General features: G+C 37.2%; 1 protein-coding gene across 10 annotated transcripts in view; it reads left to right on the top strand.

The window, feature by feature from the left end:
• NRXN3 (neurexin 3) overlaps positions 1–8,666 on the top strand; it is a gene marked incomplete at its 5' end in the record, with an annotated part of 1,486,708 nt that extends 1,478,042 nt beyond the window's left edge. For 6 of the 10 annotated variants that reach the window (XM_081083746.1, XM_081083745.1, XM_081083748.1 and 3 more), the window contains one exon: positions 6,707–8,666. In XM_081083746.1, coding sequence (XP_080939872.1) covers positions 6,707–7,329 — 623 coding nt within the window. In that variant the 3' untranslated portion in view covers positions 7,330–8,666. Of the gene's footprint in view, positions 1–6,403 lie in introns of all 10 variants that reach the window. The other 4 variants (XM_081083742.1, XM_081083741.1, XM_081083739.1 and 1 more) reach the window with 2 other exon arrangements.
• Between the last annotated feature and the right edge of the window lie 6,437 nt (positions 8,667–15,103).

The raw sequence follows: 15,103 nt of genomic DNA, 5'->3' as shown, positions 1-15,103 counted from the left end.
ATGCCAAAAAACATGCGGGCAATTTGTTGATGTAAGTTGACGATAAATGAATACGGTATGCTTTTTCTTATTTAAATTACTTTGTCTATGTGGAAATGACTTCTTTCTTTGCTTTTCTAAAATGGCCTCTATTTTTTATTTGCGTTTACTTTTCTTTCTGTCCTTATCTTGAGAATGCCTTGTTGATGTTATTTGCTCGCCTTCCCTCTAGCTTACTTTGGCCCTGAAGTTGATTTTATTTTCTACTATGTAATTTTGAACATAATATTAAATACTTTATTTCATTTGTGTCTATTTGCTTAATTTTCAGTTTTATGTCTTGTGCTAAATTGCTCTGAATAATCAATGTGAACTCTACTCTTGGTAGAAGGGGGTGGGTAATTTGTTCCTAACATGCAAAGGAAGCCTGGCCTCTTTGCCTGAACCAGCTTGAAAGCCTTGAAAGTAATGGGATATTAAGTTGGTTACAGCCTACAGGAGGCCTGCACCCCAGAAGAAAATGCATTAACTCCAAGTGTTATCAGTGGTAATTACATCCTAATTTAACTCCATAGAAAGAATTCGGGGAAGTCAGTTGTTGTTTTTCTCTTCTGCAGAGGGGAAAGGAGGTACTCTCAAGTGATTATGGTGAGTTTTGTTATCCAGGATTAGACTATCACCATCACCACAGGCTTCAAAATCAATTTTACTGAGAATAAAGACATCGAGAATCCCAGGTGTCTAGAGTGTTGTCCTATCATAATGATGCCTCCCAAAGTATAAAGCTGTACTGGTGAAAACACAACACACACACACACACACACACACACACACACACAGAAGGCACACAGTTTCTCTCTCTCTCTCTCTCTCTCTCTCTCTCTCTCTCTCTCTCTCTCTCTCCTTTTTCCTTTTTATTAATAGTTTCCATTTCTCTCAAGGACTTAATCAGGTAAGCTTTAAAAGGATCCTCTGATTCTACCAAGAAGAAACATGATGATTTTCACACCTGACATTTAATTTAGGCAACTTTTCAGGTAGGTACTAACTATTTATGGGGATATCCTTGGATCTTAAAGGAATTTAGACGTTGTCTTTATGCACCTCAGGAAACATAAGATCAGTAAGACGTAAGTACTCTACAGTTTTTAAGTAAAGAGGTTACTTGTTTCACTTTAATTTTCAATGCTAGGGTTTTCTGAAACTGTTATAGAAAGTAATATCAAACTGATTGGTAGGTAACAGATATGTTTCCAACCCAGCAGCTTTAATGAATGGGCTTTCTCTACCTAGATTTTTATGATTTTATATTTTTTGATATGTTGGGTGATATGTAGGTTTAAAACTAAGAACTTCCTCAATGAGGTGTTATTTTATCTAAATGAATTGAAAGCTTTTATTTTTTATTGAAGAAGCCATTTGTAAGAATTTAATAAAAGGCTATTTTTTTTTAGTACAGCTCTTTGAGCTATCATAAATCATTCCTCAGACTCTGTATTTAAAATAGCCTTAATAATCTGGTCTCCCATCATATTCTACCTTAGCGTGAGGCTACTATATTTTTAAGAAAATAGGGAAAATGACCAAAGGTTTCAGTGTTTATATTAGTAGAAATGATACTAGTAACTAGCATTTTGGAGTAGCAATGAGCTCTGTGCTAAATTTTTAACATGTGTTATTATTAACATGCATTATTATTATTCAAATTGTGGTTTGAGGTAGGCTGTGTTGTTATTCCCATTTCACAGAGAGTTTACACAATTTGCCCAATCTTGTGTGGCTAGTAACTGCAGAGCTGCGCTGTTAACTTGAGTCTGGGTGACTTTGGAGACAAAGCTCTTAATCAATAAGCAAATGAAAAACTCCATTTGACATTCCTTATTTTACAATAGATAATGATATCAAGGGGCTTTGGCTCATCTTACCTGGGCATATGTTGAAAAATAGAATCTGTAGCCTTATAGAATCAGACAAAGTAGCGGGGGAAGGTTCTACCTAAAGATTCTCATATCATTAAAATGTTAAGCCTCTTTGAGACACTTGAGCTTTTTCTGGTGTCTCTCCTAGGTATTTACTATGTTTTTCCATGGCTATTTTTTTCTAAAGGTGGATGTAGAAAAATTTATGGTTACAAGCTTTTGGATATTTATGTGCTGCAAGTACACACTTCTGTGGCACCAACAAAAATGATTATCATCCAACAACTCATTTATTAGAAAAGGGATGATTTCTCCCCATTATCTGTGAATTTCCCAGTAGAGATTCAGAAAAATACAAATAAGAGATGAGCTAAAGAACCTAAATATACATAAAAGAAACTCACGGAATTGGAGCATGATGTCCTCTCCCAGAGTTTAGCTCTTCAGTGTCCTTGTTTCTGTGTTTTTATGACTTCTTAGACTCAAATATCTCCAGAGAGGCAATGTTGGAGCCCCATGGAAACTTCCTGCTGCTCTTCTTGTCTTTATAGATGACCCACTACATTCACCATCACCTACAACATTCTCACAGTTCACAAGGGCTCTATTAAATTTTTAATCCACTGTCTTTTTCAATGGCAGAGAGCCCCATTTGCTGGATATCAGCCCTAGACACATGAATTATATATCTATAAATACACTCATAAAGCAAAAAAGCAGGGCAGCCTTCGGGGCTAAAATAGACCTTTTATATCCCTAGTGATCTCTCTAGTTTAAAGAAAAACACAGCCCTGTCAAGAAAGGGTATATATTCCTGATTTAAAATGATAACTTTAAGGGATACAAATATTATTCCAAACTGAAGAAAAATTCTGGAGATGGAATGGGAAATTAGAGTTTTGGTGGATTATAGGTTTTGTATCACTCTGCCTGTAACCCCTCATGATTTTAGGCTTGCTGCATCTGTGAATACTTTTATAAACATAGACATCTGGTAGATCACTGACTCCATAATCTTTGGGCAGTGAAACAAGAATATTAGCAGCTGCTCCAACATTCCTGAGTATAGTCACTTTGGATTAAGACAAACATAAAGACTTAAATAGGCTTCCAGAATCTAAGTCATTTCTATTGAGGATCTAATAATTGGAGAAATATGTCCCTCAACTTCTCATCTCAAATGGTGTGTGTCCACAGACCCCCAGGATACTATAATCATCTTAACTCTTAAAGGTGGAATTTAATATTACAATTGATTATGCACCCCAACACATACACCTGTCCCAGGCACCTTCCATGTTTACAGTTATCTAAACTTTCACCTATTTTCACTATAATTCCCATTTGTAACAATGACACCCCCCCCCCCACACAACCCAGCTGACTTCCTTTTGAACTAAAGATACTCTTCCAATTCTTTGAGATGCCAGGAAAGGGGGTTATGAAAGCTTCTACCATTTCACTGACTAAATACTACAGGAATTGGAGCTCACATTTCCTTGACACTGGGCATCATTTATCATTTTTCTCTGGGATTAAAAAAATGGCAAAGAACACTGAAGATTAGTAATTTTGCCAGCTTCTGTTATTTAAACTCTGCAATATCATACCCATTATTTTAATTTTGAAATAAGATCTTATCATTTACTTAGGGGACTCACTGAATTTTTAGAAGCTCTTTATAAATTAGTGACCTTCAGAACCCTCTTTCCATTCCATTCTGAAAAGGGTGGTATTTAGTTTCTACAGTATTATTATGATTATTTTGTAATCCAAGAGAGATATTTGCATTAGGATGTTGAATGAGCAGGGAATAGCAAAGGAGAGTGGCAGTGATTCAACTGCAGAGTGAGCAGTTGTAGATTTTGTAGATTTTTTTTTAACAACAGAAACACTATGGAAGCTTTAGCTAAGATTGAAGGTGGGGGTAAAAAAGGCAAATTTAAGACTCCAGTTGTGAGTCACAGATGGTACACTAAAATTGCAAATGAATGCCACTCTGCAATCATGAAGACAGTGATCTTCATCTCACAGGGACACTGGCATCCTCCTTAACTATTTGCCTTTATATTAAAATTATGTGCACCAGGCCTTTGCCTCCAAACAAATCAGTTATTCCTTGTTTTTTACCCCAGTTTCCTCTGTGCTCAATACACATGAGGCAGATTTTTATCACTGCCCTACGAAACAAATGACTCTCAGTGTTTGTGCCTGAAGAGAACACGCGTGCTAATCCTTTGTTCTAGGTGAGATGCGTAAGAACTACCTTGTTCCCTGAAGGAAAGTAACATCACCCCTGAGTAACCTCTAGGGAACCTTTAAACAGAGTGTATGGGCCTCCTCTTCTCCCTCCACACTGCTCTTCTTTTATTCAAACACTGCCTTTTCCCGTGTATCACCTTAACTATAACTCTTGGGACCCCGTACTAGAAGAATAGGAGAAAAGTGATCCCAGGATTAGTTTTATGTCTGGATTACCTTTAGGAAACATGCTCCAAATCCCATTTATAAAAACTAGCGAAAGTGTGTAAATTATGTATTAAATAAGTTGCAAGGTATATGAATTATATATGTTCACAATGTAAAAATTAGGTGTGCTGGCCCAGCAAAGCAAGTCTGAAACTTTGGTGGAACCACAAAGATCATTTTGCTCAATAGTTTCCAACTCCAAGCACCAGAGAGAATCCTAGGTGTAGAGATCAGACCAAAATATCATTTTGAGATTCTCAGAAAGTTTCGTTTTTTATTTCCCCACACATGGTAACAGAGATGATTGCACAATACTCTATTGTCCCTTGCCTTCCAAATGATACACGTTATTTCCATTATTGCTACCCTCCTCAACTCAATTCTTCTCTGTGTAACACAGTGTAATTGGCAAAATAGGGAGGGAGGAAAAGCTTTTGATGTAGGTGCAAGCAATTCTTCTCAGATGCTAGGATTGTATGCATTAGGTTTCTTCTCAAGAGACCCTGCACATCTGAAACCTGGACACTTTATAAGCAGCAGTTTCCATGGAGGCACAAGAAATGATTAAAGATATAAGGTGTGGAAAGCAGAGCAGAGAGTTATAATTTGTGAGTCAGTCTTTATAGGAATTACCTGGGAAGACTGTGTAAACTCAAAGGCTTGTCCACCTGGAATGTCCCACGTGGCAGTATTGAGCCACGTGTCTGGGTTTGTCACCAATAGAGAGACTGCAGCAAAGTCATATCTGGTAACAGATATTTAAACACCAACCATTCCACCAGGGCAAAATTACTACTGAGAGCAGAACACAAAACACTGTACCTGGTTGAGAGCTTAGTGACCCAGGTCAGAAAGAGGTTCAATGATATTGTATCAGCATCTCAACGGACGGACTAACTGGGACGGGGAACGTCATGCCATCCTTGCTAGAGGATTTTTAAAAGCAATAGTTGGAACAAATATTTTGGACAAAATTTAATGAACTATAACTTCTGGAGATTCTTTCTGTCTTTGAAAAATAACTTGATCATTCTCACATACATGAATAATAAGCTTGCTTCGGCAGTTAGGTTAGTACCATTCGCCATGGAATATTTGTGGTGCCCATGATCTGCAAGGCGCCAGGATTTAGTATACTATCTTAACTTTCTTTCCTGACCCAGTCCACAGGTTTCTAAATACAGTAAGTAGGAACTCTGGGTAAACTAATAAATTTTTGCCATTCGGATTTTTCAAAACTCACTTTGCTATCTCTATGTTTCAGAATCTAAGAGTACGTTTCCAGTAATTCACAGCTGTCTAGGCTGGTTATTTTTAAAATGTAGCATCCAGCTCAGGATATTTTGCATCTAGCACAAAAGCAATACATTAACATAATTTTAGACCAAGGCAAGGTGGGTGGTCATTTAATAGTCAGAGGAATTTCTGGAAAAGCGTATCATTTTCATTGGTTAGATGAGCATTTTTAACCTCTTATAATGTGCCCTTATTTAGCAGATAGTAAATGAAGACTGCACTTATTGATAAATGTGAAATGAAAGGTAGTCCTTCACAATATTAAGGACAAAGTATTTTTTGGTCTTTGATCTAGGTCTTTGTGACATGGAAAATATTCTCATCCTCATGGGAGCAAATAAGTAGAAACCCCAGAAGGCAATAAAGAAGTGTTAAATACAGTTCACAATTATTTACACACACACACACACAATTTTAATAGCCAATCAGTACTGGCAACAGTGTAATTGATTGTCATCATCCCATAAGCAAATCCTGGAAACAAGCCTATTTGAGTTCTAGCTAAATAATTACTTGAGAGTATCTTTAAAATCTACACCCCTGCCCGAATCTGTAGATTTCAGGTTCTGGTGGCAAGAGGCAAATAATGGGCTGGAAATCAGCTTAGAATGGTTAGGCTACCAGGTGATTTTATTGTCATTTCTGAGGCATTACCTATGAACTCCATTCATTGAGAGTGACTGAACCCTGTTTACCTACAAATATGCTAATTCTGTGTTTCTTTTTCTTTTCAATCCCAGGAGGTGAATTAGTTATCCCTCTTCTTGTAGAAGACCCTTTAGCTACCCTTCCTATTGCTACTCGTGCACCTTCCATTACACTCCCCCCTACCTTCCGCCCCCTCCTCACCATTATTGAGACCACCAAAGATTCCCTGTCCATGACCTCTGAGGCGGGGTTACCTTGCTTGTCGGACCAAGGCAGCGATGGTTGTGATGATGATGGCTTGGTGATATCTGGGTATGGCTCAGGGGAAACCTTTGACTCTAACCTGCCCCCTACTGATGATGAAGATTTTTACACCACCTTCTCCTTGGTAACAGATAAGAGTCTTTCCACTTCAATCTTCGAAGGTGGCTACAAAGCACATGCGCCCAAGTGGGAAGCCAAGGACTTTAAACCTAACAAAGCCTCCGAAACTAGTAGGACTACTACCACATCATTGTCCCCTGAGCTGATCCGCTTCACCGCTTCCTCCTCGTCTGGGATGGTGCCCAAATTGCCAGCTGGCAAAATGAATAACCGTGATCTCAAACCCCAGCCTGACCTAGTCTTGCTTCCGTTGCCCACTGCCTATGAGCTAGACAGCACCAAACTGAAGAGCCCACTAATTACTTCCCCCATGTTCCGTAATGTGCCCACAGCAAACCCCACGGAGCCGGGAGTCAGACGGGTTCCGGGGGCCTCAGAGGTGATCCGGGAGTCGAGCAGTACAACAGGGATGGTCGTCGGCATTGTGGCTGCTGCCGCCCTCTGCATCTTGATCCTCCTGTACGCCATGTACAAGTACAGGAACAGGGACGAGGGGTCCTACCAAGTGGACGAGACGCGGAACTACATCAGCAACTCGGCCCAGAGCAACGGCACGCTGCTCAAGGACAAGCAGCCGAGCTCCAAGAGCGGCCACAAGAAACAGAAAAACAAGGACAAGGAGTACTACGTGTAACCACGCGGCCGCTCACAAGACCCGCATTTAAAGAACCCAGAAGGATTGCTTTATCAGTGCATACATCCTTGGAAAAGGAGATTTTTTTTTTGCAGATGTCAGAACTGCTCTACCTAGGAGATGGGGTCTATACCATGTCTATGGTGGGGAAAAAAAAAAAACCGTTTCTAAAAGGACACACACACCAAGATGTATCGACCTATACACAGTTCAGCCATGGCTTTGATCAGTCATCGCCCGGAGACAGAGGTCCTTGCTGCCCTGCTGTATCATAAAGCACACACTTTGCGCTCTGCCGCCAGCAGGGGGCTCCCCTTCTCTCACCTGGACTTGGGAGCTTCCTTCTCTTGAGGACCTTGCACTCAAGGTAGAGACTCATGGCTTACTTGTTCCATAACTCCAAGTGAGTCTGTAACAATGTTTGTGAAGCTTGACTGTAATAATTTTTTTTGTTGTTGTTTAATTATGTAAAAAACAAAAACAGAAAAAAGTTAAACAAACAAACAAACAAAAAAAAAAACCCACCCTTATCTGGTTCTGGCCAGTGTGTGTAACTTTTCTTCAAGATCTGAGGGGAAAAAATGGCTTTTGGGTTTTTGTTTATTTTTTGAGGATGACTGGACATACGTTAAGAAGAAGAAAAAAAAACACTCAGAAAACTAAAGTGGGAGAGACTATTGCCATATGAACTCAAACGCTACCATGGTGTTCACGCTACATATCAGGTTGTGGTGTTTTTAGAATCTGTTGTTTGTTTCCTATACGAACACATAGCAAAATCATGTGATGGATGATAATGTTGATTTAAAAAGCTGGTCCCTCAGGATCTAATTCCAGAATTCGCCACCCAAACCCTGAACCGACTGGGTTAGGGCTGGTTTTATCAGAGCTATTGGGTTTACTTAACAACAGTGTTCCTGTCCATTAGCCCAGCCAAATTGTGGTAAAGGAGAAGCCCTCCAAATGAAACAGAGCCTTTCCCAGAGAAAGGGAAGGGAGGGGGTGGCCTGGATCCATGACTGATAGAAATGCATGCAAATATAGAAGAAAAGACAATACTAAAAGGCTGTTCAATAATCAAAACAGACCATAAGGGAGTTCAACTTGTGATGGAACCCACAAAAGGTCACACAAGCCAAACATGGCATGAAGAGAGTGCAAAATGCATAGTTCTTCCCCCACCCCCAACGTGAATATGTTTTCTCATCGTGGTTTAATTTTGTAGTCTGGCACTTACGGATAACTCTATCCTTCCATTTGCTCATGTCTCCCTTCACCCATCTTTTCTAAAACTAAACGAATAAATAATAAATGAATAAAGCTGCTGTGACACACACAAAAAGGAATTTAATAGTATAATATATATATAAATAAATATATATACAGATATATTTATCATGGTATGTTTGATGGGATGACTGAGACAGGACACCTGTTAAAGTCTTGAAGTGGAATGAGAATGTTGTTTTAAAAGAAAATGACAAAACAACAAAAAAGTAAACCTTAAAATGTGAAGCAAGTGTGAGTTTTAATTTTGTCACAGTTAACTGTGTCAAAGAGAATTAAAAAATAAAATCTTCTCAGATTTTGTTTACATATTTTACTACATTTTTGCTGGTATAATTCCTTAGCCACCTATGTACATACTGCTTTAAGAATTGTTCCTTCCTTTCTATTTGTTTATTTCAGTTGTTTGGTTTATATTCCGGTTGTCTTTCTTTCTTTTTGAAAAGAGGAAACAATGTACAGAAAAACAATAAATTGGTTGTGTGGCCATAGCTATCCAAAAAGCAAGAGACAAAGCAAGACAAATATTCACACAAAAATGAAGTGTGTCCTCTGGAGGGTCAGGTATATACAATTTCTTTTGTACAGATGAAAATCAATCAGCTGTTTAGATTTAGAAATCTACTCTTGCTGGTCTTTGTAAGTTGCATGAATATTTGATTTGAAAAAATACCTTAAAGATATGGGGCAAAAGTGCAATCTAAACAATGGTAGCCTTTACTAATGTGTATGGAAAGAAGTGTTCCTCATTATCTGATATTTCAATGTGTTAAGAGTTTTGGAATTTTTTTTGTCATTAAGAAAGACAGGATTATAAAGAGATATCAAAGCACGATTTTAGATAGCCTAAATGGCCCAACCTATATAAAGTTGATTATATCTTGATGTCTTTAACAGATTGATGTTCTTGGAGTCTTGAGGTCTTGTGAATTGATTTTCTGATTTCTTTCTTTACATTTTTTTAAAAAAAATTTTGAGTAAAAATACACTTGTTATATTCCTTTCAGTGTAAGTTCTATTTGGACAATTTTATGGGAACATGTGCATTCTGTATGTGAGCTTCTATCATATTCCTGTTGTTTTATGAGCAGACTTTTACGGAATTTATTTATGATGTTGTGATGTTACCGCTTTTCCTTTTTCCTTTTCTCTTTTATTTCATATTTGCATTTTTGTTCAAGGATATGCTTAGCAATAAAATGTTCTTCCCAAAACTTTGTATGATGATGCATTCTTATTTTATAAACATTTAGTTTAAGATCTTACACTGAAGATAAACATGTCATATCTTATTGAAAGTAAGCTAAGACTACTTTCATGTGAAATAAAAGATTCTATACAGATACTTATATAAACATGTCAAAAGTGGCATATTTATGGGCTTAACAATTATTGTCTGTCAACCAAAGCATTATTTAGATTTCTTTGGTAGAGTCAACAGAAAAGAAAACACTTTTCTGAACAGGTAAGATAACAAAAGCATTCCATTCTGGAAAATATTACTGGATACTATGTTTTTGAAGTCTTTGGTACATTTATCAACAAACTTTGCAAGGTTTTTCAGAACCATACTCAGGTAGTGTCTTACTAGAAAGTTTTAGATGCCTTCTTTCTAAGCATCCAGCCATATTGAAAAATTTTTTAAATGACTAAATCCAAAACCAAAATGTAAGTGCTTAAATTTTAACAGCTTTTATTTTCTAGATTTTCAGATTATAAAATTTTGCAAGCATTCATTGTAGATGGAACCTATCTCATATCTCAGGTATACTCCATTTGCTGGTTTCCTAAGCACATGCATATTCTCCCAATTGGATAATCCATCATGACACCTGCATTTTCACCATGGTCCAGAAATGTGGGTTAACTGAACAGTTGTATTCTATCCATACATTGGTTAACAGTTTTCAAAGAGTTAAAGTTAAAAGCAAATATTATACTTCTTTTACTTTACATTTTATTAATTGAATGGTTATGCTCTTGAGTATCTGGGGATGGAAAGAAAATTAGGCTGAATGATGTCAAATTATGGAAAGTTCCTTTTATGGTTTCTGTCTCAGATAATTGATATAAAGTAAAGCAATCATTTATTAATGCCCATGTTGTGATAGGTACTGTCTTGTTTTGAATCTGTGTTTTCTGTTTCACCCCTGAGTGTTAGCTAGTATTTTTTCATCTTAAAGATGAGAAAACAAAGACACAAAGAGCTTAATGACAACTTGGCTAATACATTTCTAATCATGTTAGAAGTCAGGCATTGCTGACATGGAGGTCAGTGAGATGTCATGGAGGGGACATAAGCACTGAGGCCAGACAGAGTTGGGTTGGAACCGCATCTGGACTAGTTACTATTTATAGGCAAAATTCACAATCTCTGAGATTTGGCTTCCTTGCCTGAAAAATGTGACACCTCAATGACTTTGCCTTTCATTGTAGTTTGGTAGGGAAATGAAATAATATAAAGAGTTTTAATTGTGATTGAGGTAGAGTAGAGGTTCACAAAGTTAGTCTCCTTCACTTTGAGTGCTATGCTATTCTCTATACAACAGATGACTTCTAGAATGAGAAATTCTACACTAAATTCTATAATAAAATGATTTATTTAATAGTTATCAAGCAAAGTTGCAAAATCATGACTAGGGTTTAGTAGCTATAATGGATGCAGCTAGTCTTTTTCAAGTCACATACTTTGATTGCAAGCATAATTGCAGCCAATAAGTATGTGTTATTGATATTTGGTAGCATAAATCTGGCAGCACATTTTAAGCAAGTGGCCAGAGGTTAGGATAATAAACTTAGATAAATCTCCAGATGATTGTCAATATTGTAGGTTCATCAAGATTTAAGTAGTGTTTGCTCAGATATATTGGTGAAAGTCCATCAACAGAAATAACTTGTCATTGTCTTTCCGTGAAGAAAGTGTTGAGAATATACCATTCTTTTTCAATGTGTTTAACTTTGGCCATGGGCTTTGGATTCAGAAAAGCTTAGTTCAAACCGTGGCTCTGAATCCTGGATCTGTCCTTTACTAGCAATTAAACCTTGAGTGAAGTGTGAAGTGACCTTAGATTTGTCCACAAAATTGGAATGATAGTGTTCTCCTCTTTGTGCTGTGCTATCATTAAATAAGCCTATGTGAATATAAGTGCCTGGATTTAAGCTCAGTGGTTGGCCTATAGTCTTCAAACAATGATAGCTAAATTGTTCTTTTACTCATCTGTTATTATCCTAGAAAAATTAATCCACAATTCCTAATAAAAGTGTATTGGAGAGCCAAAGAACAATCATTGTACTTCTATACCCTAAAATCATAATTGTTTTTATTCCTGTTCAGTTGAAATCACATTGATTATTGATTCTTTGAGCTTTCCTTGAATATTCTACTAGAAATGTACATATCCCTGTAAAATCATTTACTTCAATCAACTTCTTGAGAATAGGGACCATAAGAAAGGTTCAAATGGTAAACTATCCTGTGCTTCAAAGGACAGTCTTCTATGCTTACCAAATCACAGAGTTACATTGCCTTATGTACACCATCAAAATTCTGTATTTGCCTTCCCTCCATGAACATTCTAAATATCTCTATTTAAGATATAATCCAAGAACCACTCTAAGCATTCATTCATTTGATAATTCAAAGCTTACCGAACACTTATGTGACAGACAATCTAATATTGGCTATTGTTACTTTATTTCAATGAAGACAGAAAATGAATATGGGGGTTTTAAGCCTTTTTCTCTCTTGTATAGATTCATAAAGGCCCAGATTCTCTGCACCCATGTTCAAATTGAAGTGTGATCTTTCTCTAAAAATTCTATACCCTATGTTGTCCCAATTGAAATAAAATCTTGATGCTACTGTTTGATATCAGTTTGATTATCAATGTACTTATTAGACATTATTAAATGATTACTACATCTTAGATTGAGAGCCTTAAGGAGTCTATAATCTATTAAGAGTGCAAAAATAATGACACTAAAATATAAATAAGATGTCAAAAAAGTACAAACTAAGTTCTTAGCAGTTCAAAAGAAATTACTTAAGGGAAAGTTTCAAAGAGGAGATTTCATATTAGGTAAACCTTGAAAATTTGAGAGGCAGAAACCAGGGCTGTATGCCATTCCAAGCAAAGCATTGAAGTGGAAACAAGTAGGATCAAAACCATCATTTGGATAGATCACAGTATATATAAGATTTTTGAAATTTTTTCAATGAAATGGAAGAGAGAGGGAGAGAATGTTTTGAGATGTTTTCAAAGTCCAGGACTAGTTTACTGTTGAGTGCAGAGGACACAAGAAGCCAAAAGTAATGAGGGATACATTTTCAGAGAAGGTGAAAGATAGAAGAGATCAATTTACCAGATAGAGGTGCTACTCTGAACAGAGTGGAAGATAAGTTTTAATATAGAAATGAAGGAGAAAATGGAATCAGAAACTGATATATTGTGGAGGAGGTGACATCACTGAAATATATAGTCAGAGCGCCTCAAAATTCTTGGCAAATCAAAGGCAAAGTCATGTACCTAAGAGTGAGGCTCTGAGCACATGGCAGAAGCCTGTTGAGAATCCTTTGAGGAAGGTAGCTAATAGAGGTGTCAGTAAGAGGGCTGTTCTGTCTTTATCTCACATTAATAGTAATCATTTTTTTTTTATTTTTGAAACTCTTTTTATAATTTCATGACTTGAAAGCCAATCTAGTGTTTCTAAATTTAGAGCTCTCTCAATTACATAATACTGACTGTGGCGAAACAAGCCATTTAATAGTTTTCTACAGAAGAATTTAGAGAGGAAGGGGGTGATAGGATGCTGCATTAATCTGCTCAGGCCACCATAACAATATACCATGGACCGAGTGGCTTAAATAACAGAAGTTTCTTTCTCAGAGTTCTGGAGTTTGGAAGTCCCAGATCAAGATCTGGTAGGGTTCGCTTTCTGGTGAGTGCTCTATTCCTGGCTTTTAAATGGCCACCTTCACACACTGTCCTCCCAAGACCTTTCTTCTGTGGGTATGCTGAGAAACAGATCTCTTCCTCTTCTTATAAGGGCACAGTCCTATCAGATCAGGGCTCCTCCCTTGTGACATCATTTCACTTTAATTACCCTCTAGAGATCCTTTTACAAATACAGTCACAGTACAGGGGTTAGGACTTCAACATGTGAATTGGGGGAGGGAAGGAACACAATTCTGTCCATCACAAATGTACATTGTGTTAGTAATTTATAAAGTGAAAACTGTAAAAACACAAAGGAGTCAAGGAATCCAGAAGCAACTCTAGCCTTGTCAAGTGTCTATATGGGCTGCTAGGTAGAAGAGGAGATAAATCCATGAGAGACTAAATCACAGAGTAGCATAGGACCAAAGGAACAAAGGGACAGGATTTGGAGGCAGGGTTAGGGTTGTTAAGCCACAGGCCCTAGCGCACAGGAATAGCTAAAGGGAGTCAATTAAATTTGGGGATGTATTAAATTAATAGTGTGAGCTTCAAGAAACCTTGAACTTTTCTAGTGGTTAGGTACATGGGTTCTAAAGTCAGAATGCCATGGCTTGTATTATACAGCTATAACTTTAGATAAATGACTCAGCCTACCTAAGGCTCAGCTTTCATGCCTACAAAAGGAAAGTATATCTACTAGTGTGTTTTTCAGAGAGGAAAAAATTAAAATAAATCATGTAAAATGATTAGCATATGCCTGGCACATAACAAACCTTGATAAATGTTGTTCATTACTTAAATTTAGTCTTGTTTAGACTCAGGCCAGATCAAAATGAGCTGCTACTTGCATGGCTAGTGAACACCAAGAAATGGGCAAAAATATAGAAGTTAAGCAATCACTCTGAGTACTTTCCTAATTCTTTCATTTGTCAAGAAAGTATAAAATTCAGTTGCCTGCTCATTGACCAAGTCTTCCCCTCACTGCCACTAGTTCTCTGCTTCCAGACTCCAGCTTGGACTATGCCCAGGGAAGCCTCATATCCTGTGATTTTTCATTTTTGTCCTGAGTTTCTAGTTCACAGCTTTCCCATGGCAGCTGGTCAGTCAAACCCTAGGAAGCCAGAAGACCTTCAGGAAATCTTGCACCCCTTTATTGATATGCATTATTTTGTTTGCTTAAATTGAATTTATGAGGGTTACATTGGTCAATTAACTATGTAAACTTTAAGTATACAATTAATTCTATAAATATATCATCTACACATTGCATTGTGCATTAACCATCGAAAGTCAAGTTGCCTTCAATCACCATTTATCCCATGTTTAGCCTCTCTCACCTGCCCCCCTCCCCCTCTGGTAATCACCATACTGTCATCTGTGTCCATGAGGTTTTTTTTTTTATTTTTTGCTTAATCCCTTCACCCATTTCACCCAGCCCTCCAGCCCCTCTCTCCTCTGATACTGTCAGTCTTTTCTCTGTATATATGAGTCTGTTTCTATTTTGTGTGTTTATTTTGTTCATTAGATTCCACATGTAAGTGAAATCATAT

The sequence above is a fragment of the Myotis nattereri genome (genome assembly GCF_964212035.1).
Source record: "Myotis nattereri genome assembly, chromosome: 1".
In the NCBI taxonomy this organism is placed as follows: Eukaryota; Metazoa; Chordata; class Mammalia; order Chiroptera; family Vespertilionidae; genus Myotis; species Myotis nattereri.
This window is presented reverse-complemented; position numbering and strand designations above follow the sequence as displayed.